Source organism: Barbus barbus (genome assembly GCF_936440315.1).
Source record: "Barbus barbus genome assembly, chromosome: 2".
Taxonomy (NCBI): domain Eukaryota; kingdom Metazoa; phylum Chordata; class Actinopteri; order Cypriniformes; family Cyprinidae; genus Barbus; species Barbus barbus.
Window position 1 is genome coordinate 10419020 of NC_136730.1, and position 21169 is coordinate 10440188.

General features: G+C 38.6%; 2 protein-coding genes across 2 annotated transcripts; one reads left to right on the forward strand and one right to left on the reverse strand.

Moving 5' to 3' along the window:
- Window positions 1-304: 304 nt before the first annotated feature.
- LOC306882215 (aminopeptidase N-like) lies at window positions 305-16905 on the forward strand. The gene is made up of 19 exons (XM_079436705.1): window positions 305-987; window positions 2686-2828; window positions 7450-7589; window positions 7743-7869; window positions 7975-8129; window positions 8227-8340; window positions 10126-10269; window positions 10369-10434; window positions 10528-10593; window positions 10698-10873; window positions 10954-11161; window positions 11581-11636; window positions 11732-11879; window positions 12033-12124; window positions 12737-12847; window positions 15107-15274; window positions 15876-16016; window positions 16098-16179; window positions 16475-16905. Exons 1-19 carry the CDS (start codon window positions 383-385, stop codon window positions 16625-16627), a joined length of 2895 nt encoding a protein of 964 aa, XP_079292831.1. The 5' UTR covers window positions 305-382; the 3' UTR covers window positions 16628-16905.
- A 1636-nt stretch (window positions 16906-18541) lies between these two features.
- LOC306843074 (uncharacterized protein) lies at window positions 18542-19583 on the reverse strand (the record flags this gene model as incomplete). Its single annotated transcript, XM_079374324.1, has 2 exons — window positions 18542-18634; window positions 18972-19583. The coding sequence occupies 2 exons, from the start codon at window positions 19581-19583 to the stop codon at window positions 18542-18544; spliced, it is 705 nt and encodes a 234-aa protein (XP_079230450.1).
- Window positions 19584-21169: the final 1586 nt, after the last annotated feature.

Here is a 21169-nt window from a genome sequence, read left to right on the forward strand (position 1 = left end):
TTGAAATATTAACTTGGAAGGGGTATAAAGCGATTTCAAGACTCAAGAGTAATGTAATTACCCTGAAGCGATCGCTAATAAGCCCTGTGTCCCAGTTTAACTTGGCAAACAAGAGTCACATGCAAAGTCAAGTCAAATGCAAAGTTTAAAGACATATTTGCCATTGTTTTGTTGATTTAAAAATGAGAACTATGCAAACATGCAGAGCTTGAGTAACTATTTTCCGCAGAAGTGGCATGGATATGACCACAGCATGATTCATCACAGTCACCACTATTTAATCACACACGCTTCATGACTGTCTGCATAGACTTGATCCTGTCCTGGCCCCATCATTAACTCCTGACAACAACTCCTGAGGCTTCATTTTAACTCTGTGGTCATGGGGAAAGGCTTGTACATTAGTAAGCCTTTAGGGTTTGTGCTATTTGGGTTGAGCATAGGGGCCGTGCTCACCATTTTTGCATTGTCAGTGATCTATGCTCAAGAGAAACGGAAAAACGAGGTAAATGCCATAGACGGGACCCGCATGGTGACGACTGCAGCACCCCACAAAACTTCGGCACCGTCCAACAAGTCCTGGGACAAGTACAGACTTCCTGACGCCCTTCTTCCTGAGTACTACAATGTTACGCTTTGGCCTCGCTTGGTGACAGACGAACAGGGCATGTATGTTTTCACTGGGAAATCTGGAGTTGCGTTCACGTGCGTGAAGGAGACCGACCTGATCCTTATTCATTCCAATGAGCTGAACTTCACCTTGACCTCGGAGATGCACCATGCCAAGCTGATGGGTTTGGGAGGGACGAGCGCTCCGGCCATACTGAAAACCTGGTTTCAAACACAAACGCAGTTCATGGTGATTCAGCTGAAGGGAAATCTACAAGTTGGAAAATCCTATTGGCTCTACATGGAATTCCGTGGAGAGCTGTCAGATGACCTTGGAGGATTTTACAGAAGCGAATACACAGAAAATGGTGTAAAAAAGTAAGATGTACTACTGGCATTACTTTACTAAAAAAGGGTTGAAATGTTTGCATTTTACAGTTTTGTAGTCAAGATCAAAGTAAATACTTATAATACTAATTAATCCTTTCAAATGATTAATCGCGATCCAAAATAAAAGTTTTTGTTTGCATAATATATGTGTGTATTGTTTATATTTATTATGTATATATAAATACACACACATGCATGTGTATATATATTTAAGAAAAATATGTAATATTTGTACATAATAAATATATTTATATATAAACACATAAATATTTTCAAAATATATATTGTATTAATGTGTATACATACATAATAAATATACACAGTGCACACACATATGTAAACAAAAACTTTTATTTTGGATGCGATTAATCACGATTTATCGTTTGACAACACTAATACTAATTAATTAATCGTGATGCAATCTTATAGAAATAATTGTATAAATGAAGTGTTCACATGCAAAAGCCTCTAAGTCTGACGTTTTTCTTTAAAATGAGCATTTCTGTCTGGCTACTATGTATAGGTTTCTATTTAAGTACTGTTACTTCTGAATGGGTTCAGGCTGGGATTTAGCGCATTTGCAAGTACTTGATGAACATATACTATGTGTGGAGAGCATTCACTCAGTATCATTATCTCATATTTGACCAAGATGGCTTTTAGAGGCTTTTGCATTGGAACTCTTCAAATATCAAATTATTTATGATGAAACACTATAATTTGTAAAATAACTCCACTAATTCAATTAGAAGGTTGACAATTTGACAAACAATTTATGTCCATTTTTTAATGACCTTTTTAACAACCTTTTCTGTTTATAGTATACTTATGCATAAAGTAATAGTATTTTAGGTCCTGTAACATGCAGTATGTTTTTTCCACTAAGTTTTAATCAACTTTTAGATTTTTTAAAGTTCATTTAATTCAGTAATTGTACTGTGGTATGAGAAATTAATTTTAAAATGTACAAATATTTTATGTATCTTGGGTATATAATATCAGGGCATAATTGAATTGGAGAATTTCAAAACTTTATGAAAGAATTATTTAATGTTTATTTTAAAACAAAAGTTCAAATAGTTATCATATTACGCCATATGTCATGCCCAAGGACTGATAGTGTGTGTTTTCTGTCTCTACATGCTCCCCTTGACTTTTCATCTTCGTGTATGCCCATAGTTGGCTATGTTCCTGTCCTTATTGTTTCATTATTAGTTAATTTGTGTCCTGCTGTGTTTGTTTAATTATCTCGTTTAGTTTTAGTATTTATGCCCCGTTTTCCTGTGTCCAGCGTCCGGTATTAGTATTTATGCCCCGGTCTCCTGTGTCCAGCGTCCGGTATTGAACGTCGATGTTGTTTCCTGTGCGTTTCCGCCTGCCTTGTGTTTCCCTGTTTTTGAAGGAATGTATACTTTGAGTTTTGCCCTCGTCTCCTTTTTCTTCGTTTTGCCACAGAAGGCAACCGTGACACCATAAGCCACTGCTTTATATTTTGATAGTTGTTGAATTATTATTATTGAATACTGGATTAAAGTGTCTGCTAAATGCAAAAATGTACATGTAAATTCATTACTAGGTGTAATGTTTCCCTTCAATTACACACTGAATTTTGAACAAAACATTTATGAGGACCTTTGCAAGCTGTACTACTTCCTACACACTTAACTGAGAACTTCATTTTGGCAGAGTTGTCGCCACAACACAAATGCAGCCCACTGCCGCCCGAAATGCTTTCCCCTGCTTTGACGAACCATCAATGAAGGCCGTCTTCCATCTGACTCTCCAACATCCTCCTGGAACTGTGGCCCTTTCTAATGGCATGGAGCTGGGTTAGTGATCGCATCAGTGACAAGTGTAATAGATGCTCTGTTGAGGGCATGATCCATTTATATTTACATTTATTCATTTAGCTGACGCTTTTATCCAAAGCGACTTACCATTGCTATATATGTCAGAGGTCGCACGCCTCTGGAGCAACTAGGGGTTAAGTGTCTTGCTCAGGGACACATTGGTGTCTCACAGTGGATTCGAACCCGGGTCTCTCACACCAAAGGCATGTGTCTTATCCACTGCGCCATCACCACCCATGATAATGTCTTCTATTACTAATATTACTATTAATTTAGTAATCAAAGCTCTACATTATCCAAACAGATTTATCACTTACTTCACAAAAATTATAAAATTAAGCATATGCTTTAAATTCATTACTTTTAGTAATTAGACATTACTTTTAGTGGGGTTTTTTAAATAAAAAAAATTAAATAAATAAAAATAGGCTTAAACCACAGGATCTACATCACAGGCTTTTTACAGTAAGATACATAGCCATCTGAGTTTCTGAGCTCACAAATCTTTTGAAGTTGATGATGCATTGCCAATCTGAAAGACTTCAGAAGTTCAGACCTTACCAATTATTTTAGCTTGACTGAAGTTTTTCCAAAGTTGTATAATGGTAGCCTTGATTGTTTGGTGGTTTATAACCTGCTCTTTAATCACTTATTGAGGCTTTATATGAAATGAAAGTGACATGTGCTCTGCATTTAACCCATCCTAAGTGCACACACACAGTAGTGAACACACACACACACACACACACACACCCAGAGCAGTGGGTAGCCAATGCTGCGGTGTCCAGGGAGCTCACCTCAGTCGTGGTATTGAAGGTGGAAAGAGCACTGGTTCCCCTTTCAGTCGGTCACTCCGAGTCACGTCGGATGACCGACGAAATTGGGATCTCGCCAGAGAGATCACGTTTGGTCACGTTTTCCGTGAGGACGGTCACACCAGGAGTGTGCGGTGGCCAGCTCCCCTGCGTGCTTCAGCACTGAAAGAGCAAATTTCTCTAAAAGAGTAACACGGGTGATCGCGTCTTTTTAAAGATGTCCTATCACCCGTGCGTTTCTGGGTGTGGTCGTTTCCTGGCGCCTCAGGACGGTCATGATGGCTGCCTCACGTGCCTGGGCATTCTCGTGGAAATGCGGTACTCACCGGGTTCAGATTACACCGGCCTGCCCCAAAACCTTCAGCCCGTGGTCAGATCCCTCGTTTCTTCGGGCAGGAGTGCCCCTGGAGCAGGTATCCAGGCATGCTGTGGTATTCACAGATGCCTCGGCCACCGGCTGGGGAGCCACGTACAATGGGCACGCAGTGTCAGGGGTTTGGACGGCACATCAATTGCCTCGAGCTGCTGGCAGTACGCCTTGCCTTGGGTCGCCTCAGAGGGCGCCTCCAGGGCAAGAACGTTCTGGTCCGTACGGACAACACTGCGACCGTTGCGTATATCAACCGGCAAGGCGGTTTACACTCCCGTCACATGTCGCAACTCGCCCGCCACCTCCTCCTCTGGAGTCAGAAGCATCTGAGGTCCCTTCGTGCCATCCACATCCCAGGAGTGTTCAATCGGGCAGCCGATGAGCTGTCTCGAGCTGCACTTCCAGGGGAGTGGAGACTCCATCCCCAGGTGGTCCAGCTAATTTGGAGTCGGTTCGAAGTTGCTCAGGTAGACCTGTTTGCATCTCCGGAAACCACCCACTGCCAGTGGTTCTACTCCCTAACCGAGGCAACGCTCGGCACGGATGCACTGGCACACAGCTGGAGCCTGGGCCTGCGCAAATATGCGTTCCCCCCAGTGAGCCTACTAGCACAGACACTGTGCAAGATCAGGGAGGACGAGGAGCAGGTCTTGTTAGTGGCTCCATATTGGCCCAACAGGACCTGGTTCCCGGAACTTATGCTCCTCGCGACAGCCCCTCCCTGGCCGATTCCTCTGAGGAAGGATCTGCTTTCTCAGAGACGGGGCACCCTCTGGCACCCGCGTCCGTACCTGTGGAAACTCCACGTATGGTCCCTGGATGGGACGTGGAGGTTCTAGGTGGCCTACCCCAGGAGGTAGCACTCACTATCGCTTCAGCACGTGCAACGTCCACAAGACGGACCTATGCTCTGAAGTGGAACCTGTTCGTCGATTGGTGTTCCTCTCACCGTGAGGACCCCCGGAAATGTTCGATCAGAGCTGTGCTTTCCTTTTTGCAACAAGGGTTGGAGAGTAGGCTGTCCCCCTCCACCCTTAAGGTTTATGTTGCTGCCATTTCCGCTCACCACGACCCCGTAGAGGGGAAGTCGGTGGGGAAGCACGATCTGGTTGTCAGGTTTCTTAGGGGGGCCAGGAGGCTAAATCCTCCTAGGTCTCCCTCCCTACCCTCTTGGGATTTGGCATTGGTGCTAAGAGCCCTACAAATTGCCCCCTTTGAACCTTTGCAGTCAGTTGAGTTGAAGTTTCTCTCAAAGAAAACCCTACTCCTGACTGCATTGGCCTCGATCAAGAGGGTGGGGGACCTGCAGGCATTTTCGGTTGACGAATCGTGCCTTGAGTTTGGGCCGGCTGACTCCAGTGCAATACTGAGGCCCCGGCCCGGCTATGTTCCTACCACTCCCTTCAGGGACCAAGTAGTACTTGCAAGCGCTGCCCCAGGAGGAGGCAGACCCAGCCCTAGCTTTGCTCTGTCCTGTATGCACACTGCGACAGTACGTGGATAGAACTCAGAGCTTCAGGACCTCAGAACAGCTCTTTGTCTGTTACGGAGGACAGCAGAAGGGGAAGGCTGTCTCCAAGCAGAGGATGGCCCACTGGATAGTGGATGCCATCACCTTGGCCTATGAAGCACAAGGTGTGCCCTGCCCGCTCAGGTTGCGTGCTCACTCCACTAGGGGTGTCGCATCGTCCTGGGCGCTGGCTCGTGGTGCCTCACTAGCAGACATCTGTAGAGCTACGGGTTGGGCGACTCCCAACACGTTCGCTAGGTTTCCTCCTGTGTTCTCACCTCAAACGGGTAGTGGCACTGAGAGGCCCGGCTCAGAGTCGGCTTGCGGCGCCCTTACGCCTAATTCTCCAGAGAGTTCCTTAACCAGGCAAACCCCGTCGAGTCCTCCAGCACTCCGGCGTCCGGACGTGGCGGAGCGTCCGGCACCAGGCCTTTCAGCCAATGAATTCTTGAAATCTGGTGTGAGGCTAGTGCCCATATGAGAGACCCTGTCGGGATCCCATATGTGTATCCCACGGTATGCTTATTAGAGCCGTGTTTCCCCTGGCAGACCACGCTCTGCCATCTCTAATGATGCAGCCTAAGCCATCTCAGAGACTTCCATGTGCTATAGGGCCCTATGGGGTTACTTCACATGTCTAAATGTCACTTAACCCCCTCTGGGAGGAGGTGACTCCGCAGTGTGCCTCTTCCAAGCGGAAGGGCACGCTTCCCAGTTATCTAAGTCCTACTGGTGGGTTGCTCAAGGAACAACAGTAGTTGACCTTCTCTGTGTAGAGCCCGGTCCTATTGTCTGCCTTATAGGAAGGATCAGGAGGCCTACACAGAGCACTGGAAGGGGCAGCTTCTGTGGCGCTTTGGTAGGGATCCCAATTTCGTCGGTCATCCGACGTGACTCGGAGTGACCGACTGAAAGGGGAACGTCTCAGTTACGTATGTAACCCTCGTTCCCTGAAGGAGGGAACGGAGACGTCACGTCCCGTCGCCACAGTCGCTGTACCACCGCTGAGCTGCCGGGTCACCGGCTCGGCTCCTCAGCGAAAGCATGAATTAATGCGGTGCACCCGCTGCCTCTTATGCTCACGCGGTGATCAGCGGCAGCTGGATGCAATGATCGCATGCCAATGTCCATTGGCTCGTTTAGTTACACTCGAAGTGGATTGGTCTCTCTGGCGAGATCCCAATTTCGTCGGTCATCCGACGTGACCTCTCCGTTCCCTCCTTCAGGGAACGAGGGTTACATACGTAACCGAGACGTTATTCACTCCCCTCACCTGAGACTCGAACTCGCAACCTTTAGGTTACAAGTTCGACTCTCTAACCATTAACCATATTTCTTTATATTGTTCAAAGGTTTTTTAAAATAAATTATTATGGATCAGTTCAGTTTTATGAAAGGATGGATTATTAAATTAAGCAAAAGTGACATTAAAGTAATTTATAATACTGGAAAAAAAAATCAAATGTTGTTCTTTTGAACTTTATTTATCAAAGAATCCTGGGGAAAATGCATTGTAGTTTCCACAAAAATATTAAGCAATACAACTGTTTTCAACTTTAATAATAAGAAGTGTTTCTTAAACAGGTAATCAGCTTAGAATGATTTCTGAAGGATCATTTGAGACTGAAGCCTGGAGTAATGATGCTGAAAATTCAGCTGTGCATCACAGGAATTAATTAATTTAAAAAAATATATATTTAAACAGAAAATAGTGATTTTAAATTATAATATTTCCCAATATCACTGTTTTGGCTGTATTTTTGATAAACACCGCATGATCGCAGACTTCTTTCAAAAACAAAAAAATTATTTAGACCCCAACTTTTGAACTGTACTAAGTGTATATTGAATGGATTTATCTGTGGACACATTTTAATTCTTCACTCATTCTGATTTTCCCTTTAGGCACTGAAAGCATCACCATAGATAATCAAGAGGTTTTACAGACCAGATTTGAGCCAACTCCAAAAATGTCAACATATCTGTTGGCCTTTGTCGTCAGTGAATTTACCAACATACGATCCCCTCCAGAGGCCAATATTTTGGTAGAAATCAAGATATATTCACTCTCGTGCTCCCTTCTTTCCTCTTATAAATGTATTTTAAATGTGGATAACAATTAAGTTAAAAATATTTTACATAATCAATTTGTAATTTCCACTAAATGTATTATTTTATTTTATTTACTTATTTTTTAGATCAGAATATGGGGACGTAGAGAAGCCATTGAAAGTGGACAGGGAGATTATGCCCTTAATGTGACATTCCCTATTTTGAAGTATTTAGAAAACTATTACAACACCACATACCCCCTATCCAAATCAGGTGAGAGTTTAAACATGCAGGCTCATTCCAAACTTTGTGTCTCAATGCATTAATACTGGGCCATTGGGGAAAAAAGCAGTCAGACTAATACTTTCCATTTCCTAGACCAAATCGCACTGCCTGATTTCTCTGCTGGAGCCATGGAAAACTGGGGTCTGGTCACATACAGAGAGCTATCACTTTTCTACGATCCTAAAGTGTCCTCTAATGAAGATAAAGAATGGGTGGTCACTGTAATTACACATGAACTTGCACATATGGTATGTGGAGAACGTCTCTCTCTCTCTCTCTAAAAATGGTGTTTTTGAACTAATTTAAATGATTTAATTAATTTATTTGAGTCAAATTATTGTCTAGTGGTTTGGGAACCTTGTGACCATGAGATGGTGGAACGACCTGTGGCTCAATGAAGGTTTTGCAAGCTATGTTTCATATCTTGGAGCTGATTATGCTGAACCCACCTGGAATATTGTAAGTTTTTATTCATTATATTCAACAAGTAACATTTGAAAATCATTTCTATGTTCATAAAATAGTAGCAGGTGACCGGTGAACACCGATACGTTCCCATGTTTGTTATGGTTTTAACCCACAGTTAAATTGTATTTAATCGTGTTTTAGTGCATTTTAGTGTTTTTCGCCCTGTACTGATTGAGTATCGCGTTAAAAATGTAGTTATGTCACGACTGCTTGATTTCCAACAAAAAAAGGTCTTCGACTTGCGCACCAATAAGTCATGCAGACGAGGCTTGGTAAAAATTCAAGTGGAGCCGTTACCTGATCCTGATACACAGTTCAAAAACATATACAGTCCCCTCCATAAGTATTGGAACAGTAAAGACAAAATTGCTCTGTTGGCTGTGGAGTCAAGACATTTGCAAATATGATCAAAAGATGAATATGAGACAAAACTACAGAATGTCACATTTTATTATTAGCCGTTTCAACACACATACATGTTTTATCAAATAAAAAGAACAGCACTTTTAGAGTTCATCCCACTCATTGATGTGAGCATATGTATTGGGACAGTTGAACATAAGGCAGATATAAAAGATTAAAAGCTATTATTTAGTTGCAGATCACTTGCGCACAATCACAGCAGTGAGTCTGTGACCCATAGACATCACCAGACTCTTGGTCTCATCCTTTGAAATACTTTTCCCAGACTTTAATGCAGCCAATTCTAATTGTTGAGTTTCTGCCTTTACTCTCCTCTTCAGCTGGAAAAATTCATGTTCAATCGGATTTAAATCTGGAGATTGACTTGGGCAATCTAAGACTTTCCATTTCTTTGCCCTTATAAACTCCTTGACTGAACTGGCAGAGTGTTTTGGGTCATTGTCGTGATGCAATATAAAGCAATTCCCAATGAAACTGGTGGCATTTTCTTGGATATTGGTAGGCAAGATGGTTTTGTACCCTTCCAAATTCATTCTGCTACTGTCCTCATACATTAAGTCATCAGTAAAGTTGAGAGGGCCTGTTCCAGAGGCAGCCATGCAGGCCCATGCCATGACACCACCTCCACCATGCTTTACAGATGAGGCTGTATGCTTGGGATCATTTGCAGTTCCCTTTTTTTCTCCACATTTTTGCTTTCCCATCACTTAGATAAAGGTTCATCTTTGTCTCATCGGTCCATAAACACAGTTCCAAAACTCTACTGGCTCACCTTTGTGCTTTTTTGCAAACTCTAATCTTGGCTTTCTATTTTTGATGCTGGTCAGAGGTTTGCATCTTGCTGTGTAGCATCTGTAATTCTGTGTCAAAGTCTCCTGAGGACAGTAGATTGTCAGAGCATCCCCCCAGCTTTCTGGAAGTTGTTGGCGATTTTACAGACAAGTCTTTTAGGATTCATTTTCACAGCTTTTATGATATTTCTGTCACCAGCTACTGTTGTTTTCTCAGCCGATCAGGTCGTTGTTGGTTGCTGGTGTCGCTGGTGGTTTCCAAACTCTTGTTTTCTCCATGCCCTTTGTTTTTGCTATAGCTCTAATTGACTTCCTCTTTTCTTGTGTGTGTGTACTTGTTTATGCTTGTTATGACAGTTTTGAGGGGAAAAAATATTAAAAATAGTAAATGAAGTTTATCTGAAAGTGTAACAATGCAAACAGGTCTTCTGTAAGGGATAGGGGATAAAAAATATTGTTTGGTCAGTATAAAAGTATTACAAACAAACATGTGTGTGTGTGTGTTAAGTATTATGTATATATTAAAGTGAGGGGTTCACTCATTGTCTTTTCTCTCCTGAAGAAAGATCTGATGGTGCAGCAACAGGTTCAGAGGGCGTTTGGCGTCGACGCTCTTGTTTACTCCCACCCGCTTTCTTCACGAGAGGATGACGTCATCACACCGGATCAAATCGATCAGCTATTTGATACCATCACGTATAGCAAGGTTGTCAGCATGTGTCAAGAACAACTTGAAATAACACGGTTAAGCACTGTTAAGTTGTATTGCGGTGTTTTAGTTAATGCTAAATTGTTGTCATTTCAGGGGGCTGCAATACTGAGAATGCTGTCTGAGTTTCTGACTGAGTCTATCTTTGCTAAAGGACTTCATGTATGTCTGAAGGGTTTTTAGGTTTTATGATGCATTAATGTGACTTTTAGAGTGACTTTTTCTCAGACTAACACCCGTGCATGATTTCCACAGAACTATTTGCATGAGTATGCATACAGCAACACTGTGTACACAGATCTTTGGAAAAAACTGCAGGAAGTAAGTTTCAAAATTGATGCAATGGAATCCGTAAACATTAGTGTCAGCTTGTTTGTCTTTTCAACCATAATTTTCATTATATTTCATTATAATGTTTTTTCCAGGTTGTAGACACAGATTCAAGCATCCAGCTCCCAGCCTCAATAAATGAAATTATGAATCGCTGGATTCTTCAGATGGGTTTTCCTGTAGTAACAATTGACACTCGAACAGGAAGTATCACTCAGAAGCACTTCCTGATACACCCAGAGGCAGTAGTGGAAACACCATCTGAATACAAGTATGTTTAAACTGGCAAATGTGCCAACAGGGTCCTGTGCTTTTAAAGTATACTGTGTGAATGTTCAAAAATGATTGCAGTTATGAATGGTTTGTGCCAATCACATGGATGAAGAGTGGCAGTAACATGGGCCAGCACTGGCTGCTCACTAAAACAGCTTCATATGAGCCCATGAAGACTGATACTGACTGGTTATTGGCCAACCTGAATGTCACGGGATACTACAGGGTTAATTATGATCCCCAGAACTGGGAACGTCTCCTCACACAGCTGACTTCAGATCATAAAGTAGGTATCTCATTATCTTTAAATTAATTGAAAACATAGAGTATCAAAGTAGCATACCTGAATAAAATCCAAATAATAATCAGTTTAAATTGAACATTAAAAATGATTGATTTAGCACAACTTTAACAAAATTATATAGTATTAAATATAGTAGTCAACATTTGAAGTGGATCAGAAAATTTCATAAAAGTTGTCTTAAAGAACGCATTTTGGTTTTAGGTTTTAGGACAATTTTGATGAAAGGTTTTGAGTCAGCGTATTACAATCTTTATAATATATAGTGTTCTGCTGTATAATTTTGCAGTTCTGAATTGTTCTAATATATAATTATAAATTATATTTACAAGTAACTTGATATAATATGCATATTATAAATAATAACATAATATAACATTTGATTTTATCCACTATTCACTTAGGTTATTCCAGTTCTTAATAGGGGCCAGATCATTGATGATGCATTTAATTTGGCAAGGTAAACTCTCTGCTGCAAAGATATTTCATCAATGGACAAAATTATCTGGCTGTAAATAATAAAATAATTGAACATCTGAATGTGATTATTCATAGGGCAGAGATAATCAACATAACCTTGGCTCTGAGAACAACCAATTATCTCTACGAGGAGAAGGAGTACATACCGTGGGCATCTGCCATTAGAAATTTTGAGTACTTTTTCCTCATGTTTGACCAAACAGAAGTCTATGGACCTTTGCAGGTATGTCTGTTCACGTAGTACAACAAATATTATTATTACATACCGCTAATACATAAAAAATTACAATACAAAAAATCAGTACACAGAGAATGCTCATTCAGAACATATCAGACACTTATTTTAACATTTATACATTTCTTTAAAACCCTCCAGACTTACCTGCGGAGAAAGGTGCAACCTCTTTTTGACCACTTCAAAAAAATCACATCAAACTGGACTCAGAAACCCCCAAAATACATGGACCAGTAAATACATGATTACTCTGTTTGCAGTTTATTCTAAACATTACTTTAGTACCACCACAGTGTGTTTCCACAGTCAGTTATATGCTTTAATTCTATAACCACAATTTTAAAGGGGTCACATCATGATAAAACAAATGGTTGTTAATTTTTGGATATAAAAGAGTTAAAGTACCATGAAAGTGTTCTCATCAGAATCGTTTATTGAAACTAAGCAGCTCGTTCTGTACTGACGTCAGACAGACCACAAGAAGAAATGACCACCCACATATACACACTAACTTCACCACACTGAGGTAATGGGGAAATATATACTATTCAGAAACACAAGACAAATGTGGTAAATATGAATGAAGCCTGTCAGAGCTTGTGCAAACCCATAGGTAATTTTATATGTAAAGAGGATGTTTACATAAAAGTCATAAAGGCACAACCGCTGATATGGCCCCTTTAAACTCTCCTTATAACTGAGAAGTTGCATAACATATGAGAGTTTAATTCATTTCTGTTTTTACATATAATTTAGCAATATAAGCAATGTTCACTGTGATAAAAGGGAATATATGGGAAAGGGAAACTGAAATATTGTATGGTTTGTGTGACTTCTTTTTATAGATACAACCAAATAAACGCAATTTCAATGGCCTGCAAAACTGGAGTGAAAGGATGTTCAGCGCTCACTAGAATGTGGTACAGACAGTGGATGAAGAACCCTGACATTAACCCGTATGGAAACCACTTCTCTGAAATCTGTTCATACCAGTTCCGATCAGCTTTCCTATTTCTTATTATTTCTTAATTCTTATTCTGCAAATTCAGTTGAATTTAGTTCAGTTCAGTGATTCAGTTCTACTCTGAATTCAGTTCAAGTCAGTTCATCTCTGTCTAGGTCTTTTTGTACCATTGATTTTATTGCAGTTGAGCTAATCAGTTTCATTCAGTGCAATTCAAATCAGAAGTCAGTTCAGTTCACTTCTTTTTAGTTATTTTCAATCTGTTTATGGGAGCTAGGTTCAATTAATTTCCCCTCAGAATTCAGTTCAAGTTTAGTTCAGTTAAACCGTTTATGGGAGTTGTTTATGGGAGTTCAGTTCAGTTCAGTTAATTCAAGTCAGAATTAATTTCAAGCCATTTCAGCTCTTTCTAGTTCTTTTTTATGTTTATGTGAGTTCAGTTCAGATCCACTCTGAATTCATTTCAAGCCATTTCAGTTCTTTCTAGTTCTTTTTTATGTTTATGGGAGTTCAGTTCAGATCCACTCTGAATTCATTTCAAGCCATTTCAGTTCTTTCTAGTTCTTTTTTATGTTTATGGGAGTTCAGTTCAGATCCACTCTGAATTCATTTCAAGCCATTTCAGTTCTTTCTAGTTCTTTTTTATGTTTATGGGAGTTCAGTTCAGATCCACTCTGAATACATTTCAAGCCATTTCAGTTCTTTCTAGTTCTTTTTTATGTTTATGGGAGTTCAGTTCAGATCCACTCTGAATTCATTTCAAGCCATTTCAGTTCTTTCTAGTTCTTTTTTTATGTTTATGGGAGTTCAGTTCAGATCCACTCTGAATTCATTTCAAGCCATTTCAGTTCTTTCTAGTTCTTTTTTATGTTTATGGGAGTTCAGTTCAGATCCACTCTGAATTCATTTCAAGCCATTTCAGTTCTTTCTAGTTCTTTTTTTATGTTTATGGGAGTTCAGTTCAGATCCACTCTGAATTCATTTCAAGCCATTTCAGTTCTTTCTAGTTCTTTTTTTATGTTTATGGGAGTTCAGTTCAGATCCACTCTGAATTCATTTCAAGCCATTTCAGTTCTTTCTAGTTCTTTTTTTATGTTTATGGGAGTTCAGTTCAGATCCACTCTGAATTCATTTCAAGCCATTTCAGTTCTTTCTAGTTCTTTTTTATGTTTATGGGAGTTCAGTTCAGATCCACTCTGAATTCATTTCAAGCCATTTCAGTTCTTTCTAGTTCTTTTTTATGTTTATGGGAGTTCAGTTCAGATCCACTCTGAATTCATTTCAAGCCATTTCAGTTCTTTCTAGTTCTTTTTTTATGTTTATGGGAGTTCAGTTCAGATCCACTCTGAATTAATTTCAAGCCATTTCAGTTCTTTCTAGTTCTTTTTTATGTTTATGGGAGTTCAGTTCAGATCCACTCTGAATTCATTTCAAGCCATTTCAGTTCTTTCTAGTTCTTTTTTTATGTTTATAGGAGTTCAGTTCAGATCCACTCTGAATTCATTTCAAGCCATTTCAGTTCTTTCTAGTTCTTTTTTTATGTTTATAGGAGTTCAGTTCAGATCCACTCTGAATTCAGTTGAAGCCATTTCAGTTCTTTCTAGTTCTTTTTTATGTTTATGAGAGTTCAGTTCAGATCCACTCTGAATTCAGTTGAAGCCATTTCAGTTCTTTCTAGTTCTTTTTTATGTTTATGAGAGTTCAGTTCAGATCCACTCTGAATTCAGTTGAAGCCATTTCAGTTCTTTCTAGTTCTTTTTTTATGTTTATAGGAGTTCAGTTCAGATCCACTCTGAATTCAGTTGAAGCCATTTCAGTTCTTTCTAGTTCTTTTTTATGTTTATGAGAGTTCAGTTCAGATCCACTCTGAATTCAGTTCAAGCCAGTTCAGCTTTTTCTAGGTCTATCCATACCATTGATTTTAATTATATTTTATTAAATTCAAGTCAGAATTCAGTTCAAGCTAGTTCATTTATTTCTAGTTCTTTTGAAATCTTTTTATGGAAGTTTAATTCAATTCAGTTCCAGTTAAGTTCTTTTTAAGTCTATTGATATCACTTATTTTATTTTAGTTCAGTTAATGTATTTAATTCAGTTCAATTCAGAATTCAGTTAAAAACATTTAGGTTCTTTTTAGCAATGTTCATTCAGATATTGTTCAGTTTGATTCAAGCCAGTTCACTTCAGATCTTTCTGGTTTGGTTCAGTTGTGTTTATTTCGGTTTGATTATAATTTTTTTTTCCACTCAAGAATTCCCCAAAATCTGAAGGTCAGTGTGTACTGTAATGCCATCGCCGCTGGAGGGGTTGAGGAGTGGGATTTCGGATGGCAGATGTTCAAGAACAGTACCATTGCTGCAGAGGCAGAGAAACTGTTATATGGTCTATCGTGCACTAAAGAGCCCTGGCTGTTAAACAGGTGAGTCATGTATACTACATCTCAAAATATAAACTACCAAATATGAATACTTTTATTCAGTAGATGCATTAAATTGATCAAAAGTAACTGAAGATTTCAAATATTTCAACTAAATGCTGTTGTTGTTGTTTTACTTTTCTATTAATCAAAAAATCCTGAAACAAATGTGTCCACAAAAATATTAAGCACTTTATAACTGCTGTCAACATTGATAATAATAATAAATGCTTCTTGAGCAGCAAATCCGTGTATTACAATTTCTGAATGCTGGAGTAATGATGCTGAAAATTCAGCTTTGCATCACAGGAATGATAAATTACATTTTAAAATGTATTAGGATAGAAAACAGTTGTAATACTATTTCACAATATTGATCTTTTCACTGTATTTTATGAACAAATAAATGCAACTTTGAGCATAAGCTTCTTACCCAAAAAAAGTGACCCAAACTGACCCAAACCTTACTGACACAAAATTTTGAATGGTAGTATATAGCTTATATTTTATATGACGGAAGATGATGATGTCCGTTTATTTTAATTAATTTATTTAATTAATTTAACTAAGTCTCACTCATTTAATTGCCTTATGTTTTCTAAAGGTACCTGGAATACTCAATAAATCTAAACCTGATCAGGAAGCAGGATGCTACCTACGCCATTGTGTATACTGCAGGCAATGTAATAGGGCAGCGGCTGGTTTGGGACTTTGTCAGAGCAAACTGGGAGCTTATAATTAAGGAGTAAGTACTGTGTTTCCTTCTTTCTTTCTAAATGTATATTTATATCCTCTACTGACATTTTCGATCATGTGATTTCCATAGTTTTGATGATGGATCCTTCTTTTTTGGAAGACTGATTCAAGGCATCACAAAAAAGTTTTCCACAGAATTTGAACTGCAACAGGTTTGTGCTATTTGAATAAAAGCTTGTATTTGCAAATGCAAAACAAATATTATTACACTACTGTTTTTCAAATGTTTTTGAAAGTCTCTTATATTCACCAAGGCCGTGTACTGTTTATTTTAGGAAAAAAACAGTAATATTGTGAAGTACTACTGCAATTAAAAATAATGATTTTCTACTGTAATATAATTTATTCCTATGATTTTTAAGCTCATGTAACAGTTCTTATTATTATCAATATGGAAATGTGTGTATTTATCCCTTTCTTTCTCTCTGTTTCTTTGACAAATCACAGTTGCAGCGATTTAAAGAGGACATTGCAGCAAGCAGTTTTAGTTTTGGTATGCAGGCAATAGAGCAGGCCATTGAACAAACAAAAGCCAACATTAAATGGATATCTGAAAACAAAGCGCAAGTGATGAACTGGCTGATTGAACAGACAGCCTAAACATTCTTATTATGACCGTTTGTGTATAATATTTTCATACTTGCATGAGTATTACATATATTTATATTTTGAAAATACAGACATTTTATAATCAAGTTTGATAATCAGCTGTTCTGTGCCTTTGATTATTAAATTAGATCACAAAATGTTTTGCAGTATTTTATTACGTAGTTGTTTAAATTCTGATGTCAATCTTCTTTTGCTCAGAAAAAAATATATATTTGTATGCATTTAAATATTTTGCGATAAACATCAAATATATTTAGTTTATAATCACCAGTTATGTTGTACTGTCATGATTCAATTATCATTTTTTTTCATTGTTCTTCATAGGACGAGTAGTTTCATTGCCTTATTTTTCTTTTAATGAAAGTCAACCTCAAACCAAAATGTTTGCCATTTTTAATTAATTATTATTTTTTTGTTTGTTTATTTGTGAAAATACCTATGGAGGAAATTAATGGGAAAAAAAATGAAATAATAGCATCCGCAGTGGAATGGACCTTTAGTAACACAGGCCAAGATGTAACAGCACATACTAGGATTGTTGTTTCTGTAACTAGATGAACGTGGTTAATTCTTCTGTGTCATTAGGGGCTCAACAGAGGAAGTAGACCAGACTGCACAAATGGGAGGAAGGGAGTGTGAGGAAGTGACTAATTATTATGATGTCTAAAAGCAGCTGCAGACTTGTCACCTTCAAGACTCTTACGACTTTTACCACATATTATAAATGATCATTGAAGAACAGCTGTCACTCACGTCACTAATGGAGCTATTGATATCTTTAATAAAGTCACAGCAAGGATTTTTTGTGTTGTGCAATCTGACATGGGATCATGAGATTCTCATCATGTCGCCTTGTTGCTGGCACCATGGCTACTTAAAGGAATAGTTCACCCAAAATGTAAAATTTGTTGAAAATTCACTCACCCTCGGGCCATCAAAGATTTAGATGAGTTTAGAATAGATTTGAAGAAATTTAGCATTACATCACTAGCTCAGCTCACCAATGGATCCTCTGCAGTGAATGGGTGCCGTCAGAATGGAGGAAGCGTTATTATGCATTATGGACTCATATTTTGGTCAGAAGCGATGGTTTAATGTTCAAATGCCTTGTTTCTTACAAACACACAGCTTTTCACTTTACAAGACATTAATTGATGGACTGGAGTGATGTGGATTATTGTGATGTTTTTATCAGCTTTTTGGACTCTCATTCTGACGGCACCCATTCACTGCAGAGGATCCATTGATGAGCAAGTGATGTAATGCTGAATTTCTTTATATCAGTATCTATATACAATTAAGAAACTAACTCATCTATATCTTGGATGGTCCAATGGAATTTTCAGCATTTCTTTCATTTTTGGGTGAATTTTTCCTACTTGAGATAAAAGAGAATTTAAGATCTCAGGAAACACATCAGTTTATCTTTTTTAGCTTGAAAGAGGCATCAGACCTTGCATTTCAGAAGAAGAGCCTTTGTTTACAGTCAGAGGGATATTAAAGGATCTCACCTGTGAGAGTTAGTTTACTCTCCTGCCCACATTAATGCTGGCTCTGCAGGGGTGTTTCCTTAAATGTGTGAATTACAACGTGGAATGACCATCACAGCTGTCCCTCATTAGGATGCTGCTTAATGATCTGTTTTATGGTGTACATTTTTTAAAGGGCATATTATTGAAACCATTTGTATGTAATGTTAAAAACACAAAACTCACAAAACTGATGTAAGATTTTTCAAGGCTTTATTTGCCTAATTCATAAATATTCATATATTTTTAAACACAGAAAAATATAAATAGCTGTACAAACATGTATACAAAAAATAAACTATTTAATTTTCATTATCTTACACACATTGCACAAATTAATATTTGCATTCAGATTGTGCAATTCAGTCCACTTTGATCAGCACTGTCCATGGAAGAAATTATGTTGCTCGAGAAACCAACAATCCTGAGCTGGGAATGATAGGAATTCGCCTTCGACTGGATTCTGAGTCTGGAAAAATAAAATACAGATCAAATTAAGAAAAAGAATCAGAGAAAAATTGTACTTTAAATAAAAATAAATGTAAATAAAAAAAAAAAAAAACTTAAAGAGGTGCCTAACCAGGAAACTGACTAAATCTAACTAATTTAAAAAATAATAATAAAAATAACACACACACACACACAAGTTACTAAAATTTTAACAAAAATTAAAATAGAAACTGAGTTATCCTAAATAACACTTAAAGTACAATATTACCTATGAACTCTAAATTTACTACACATTTACTAAATATTTAGTTATAAATATTATTATTTAAAATTGTGTTGAAGTACCATGTACATACCTGATAACAGGTCATAGATGGGAACTGCTGAGCTGGTAAACTTTGTGTAACTGAAGGAGTCGCAGTGAAGCTGTCAAAGATGGTTGATGCAGCATTGACCTCGGCCTGAGCTCCATGATTTGTCTCGTCTTCACTGAGTTTGAGCTGAGCAGACAGGTAGGAGATGTACTGGATAGTGAGCCTCAGTGTCTCGATCTTGGTCAAGGTTTTTCTGACAGGAGCCACTGATGGAGGCAGGTATGACCTGAGGTGATGAAGAGCTTTGGTCAGATCCCTCATCCTCAGCTTCTCCCGCTCGCTTGCGGTTTGCCGTTTCACTCCAGGGAATTTTGACCTTGGCCGCCCGGTTCTCTTGGGTGGCTGGACCCTGTTCTTCTCCTGGGTGGTGATGCTGTTGTGTGGGAAGATCTGGGGTATGTCCTGTCCCGCTCCACAAGGGTAAGCTGGAGGGGAGAAGCTGCAGGAATCTATGGAAGAGGCTGGAGACAGACTGCTGCAGGCACTGTAGTAGCCCACATCTGATACAGAGTAGCTCTGATCCAGACGGTTCTCACAGTTAAACACAAAAGCGCCGCTGTCTTGGAGCTGAAGAGGCGAGCTGGAGGTATCCATGGCTGTAGAGTTGAGAAGGTCTCTGCTGAATGAGGTTGTTGTGGTTGCTGGTAGACCGTGTTCCTCCTGTATATATCCTCCATGAGGTGCGATTTGGCACCTCAGAGGATCCCAGTCAGTACTTGAGAGGAGAAGTGACACCAGAAGTAGGGGGTCTGTGGGAAAGAGCAGCTTCTCCTGCCTCAGATGTGAGGTGTGAGGACCAGAAACAGCCTGAGCACACAACCCTTGCAAGTTTAAATTAGAGACAGATAGACAGACAGACAGACAGACAGACAGACAGACAGATAGACAGACAGATAGATAGATAGATAGATAGATAGACAGACAGACAGACAGACAGACAGACAGACAGACAGACAGACAGACAGATAGACAGACAGATAGATAGATAGATAGATAGATAGATAGATAGATAGATAGATAGATAGATAGATAGATAGATAGATAGATAAATTAGATATATAGATAAATTAGATAGATAGTTTGTAATTGTACTAATTACATACTAACTATAGCACTTTTCCTTAATCATGCATACATTTTAACATAAATCTTAATGCCTAATATATACACGACCAGTTTACAATTTATTCAAATATAAGTTATTTTAAATTGTAACAATTTAATAATATTTTAAATTAAATTTTTGTATTTTTGAAAAAATAAATGCTACCTTGTAAAACACAAGAGACTTCTTAAAAAAACATAAAACATATATTACTGAACCCGAAATTCATATTTATAAATAGATGTAACTAGATCAAGGTGGAATATATATACATACACATCTTGCAATTTTACATACTAAACTTAGCAGTATGCAACTACATAGTATTTTTAAAATTATTAAAATTACATGTTTTTTTTTTATTTGTCACAACAAAATACTATTTAAGTAAACTGAAAGAAAGCTAAAATATTATTTAAAAAAATACTGAAAAACATATAATGACCAGTTACATAAAAAAGTTACACTTTCCATAGATACATTTTAACACAAATCTTGAAGCCCATGTTATTTGTCAGCTACCCAGCACAAAGCTTGAGTGCAGAACAATTCAATCGTATGCAGTATTTCTGAGAAATGCACCACTGGCTTCAGTGTTGGACTTTGTCTGAAGCTGACCAACCATAATGAAGAACTTCTATTTGTGTTTGTGTGTATTTTCCTGATAATCTCAGACTCCTGAGGCCCTGGGCTTTTCAAGGTCAGTGCTAATTTACTGGTGATGACATGTTTGATTGAGGTCAGAGACGTTTGCATCTCAGATTACAAATCCAAATAATCCCCTAACTAACAAACACAGTAGCTAGATAAACCTTAGTTCATCAGTAAGTCTGGTTTTCATCAAAATACGTGAGGAGAGGAGCATGAGAAAAACACAATCACATCACACCCGCTCCTTCATGTTAACATGATTAACACCATTCTGATTACATTCATAGCTAGACATGAAGTTTTGATCTCAGGGGTCTGAAAATGACACCTTCTTATAGGGCTCCTGTAGTGAAGAAGCAGATGATGCTGGTGGACGAGATCAGTGACTGCAGTTCCCACAAACAGAAGTGTCGTATTTGACTCC

Excerpts from the sequence above, each read along its gene's own strand:
- LOC306882215 (XM_079436705.1), top strand. The coding sequence starts at position 383 with ATGGGGAAAGGCTTGTACATTAGTAAGCCTTTAGGGTTTGTGCTATTT. Across the intron at positions 11,162-11,580 it reads AGCTGACTTCAGATCATAAA|GTTATTCCAGTTCTTAATAG; the intron begins GTAGGTATCTCA and ends CTATTCACTTAG. Across the intron at positions 11,637-11,731 it reads GATGCATTTAATTTGGCAAG|GGCAGAGATAATCAACATAA; the intron begins GTAAACTCTCTG and ends GATTATTCATAG.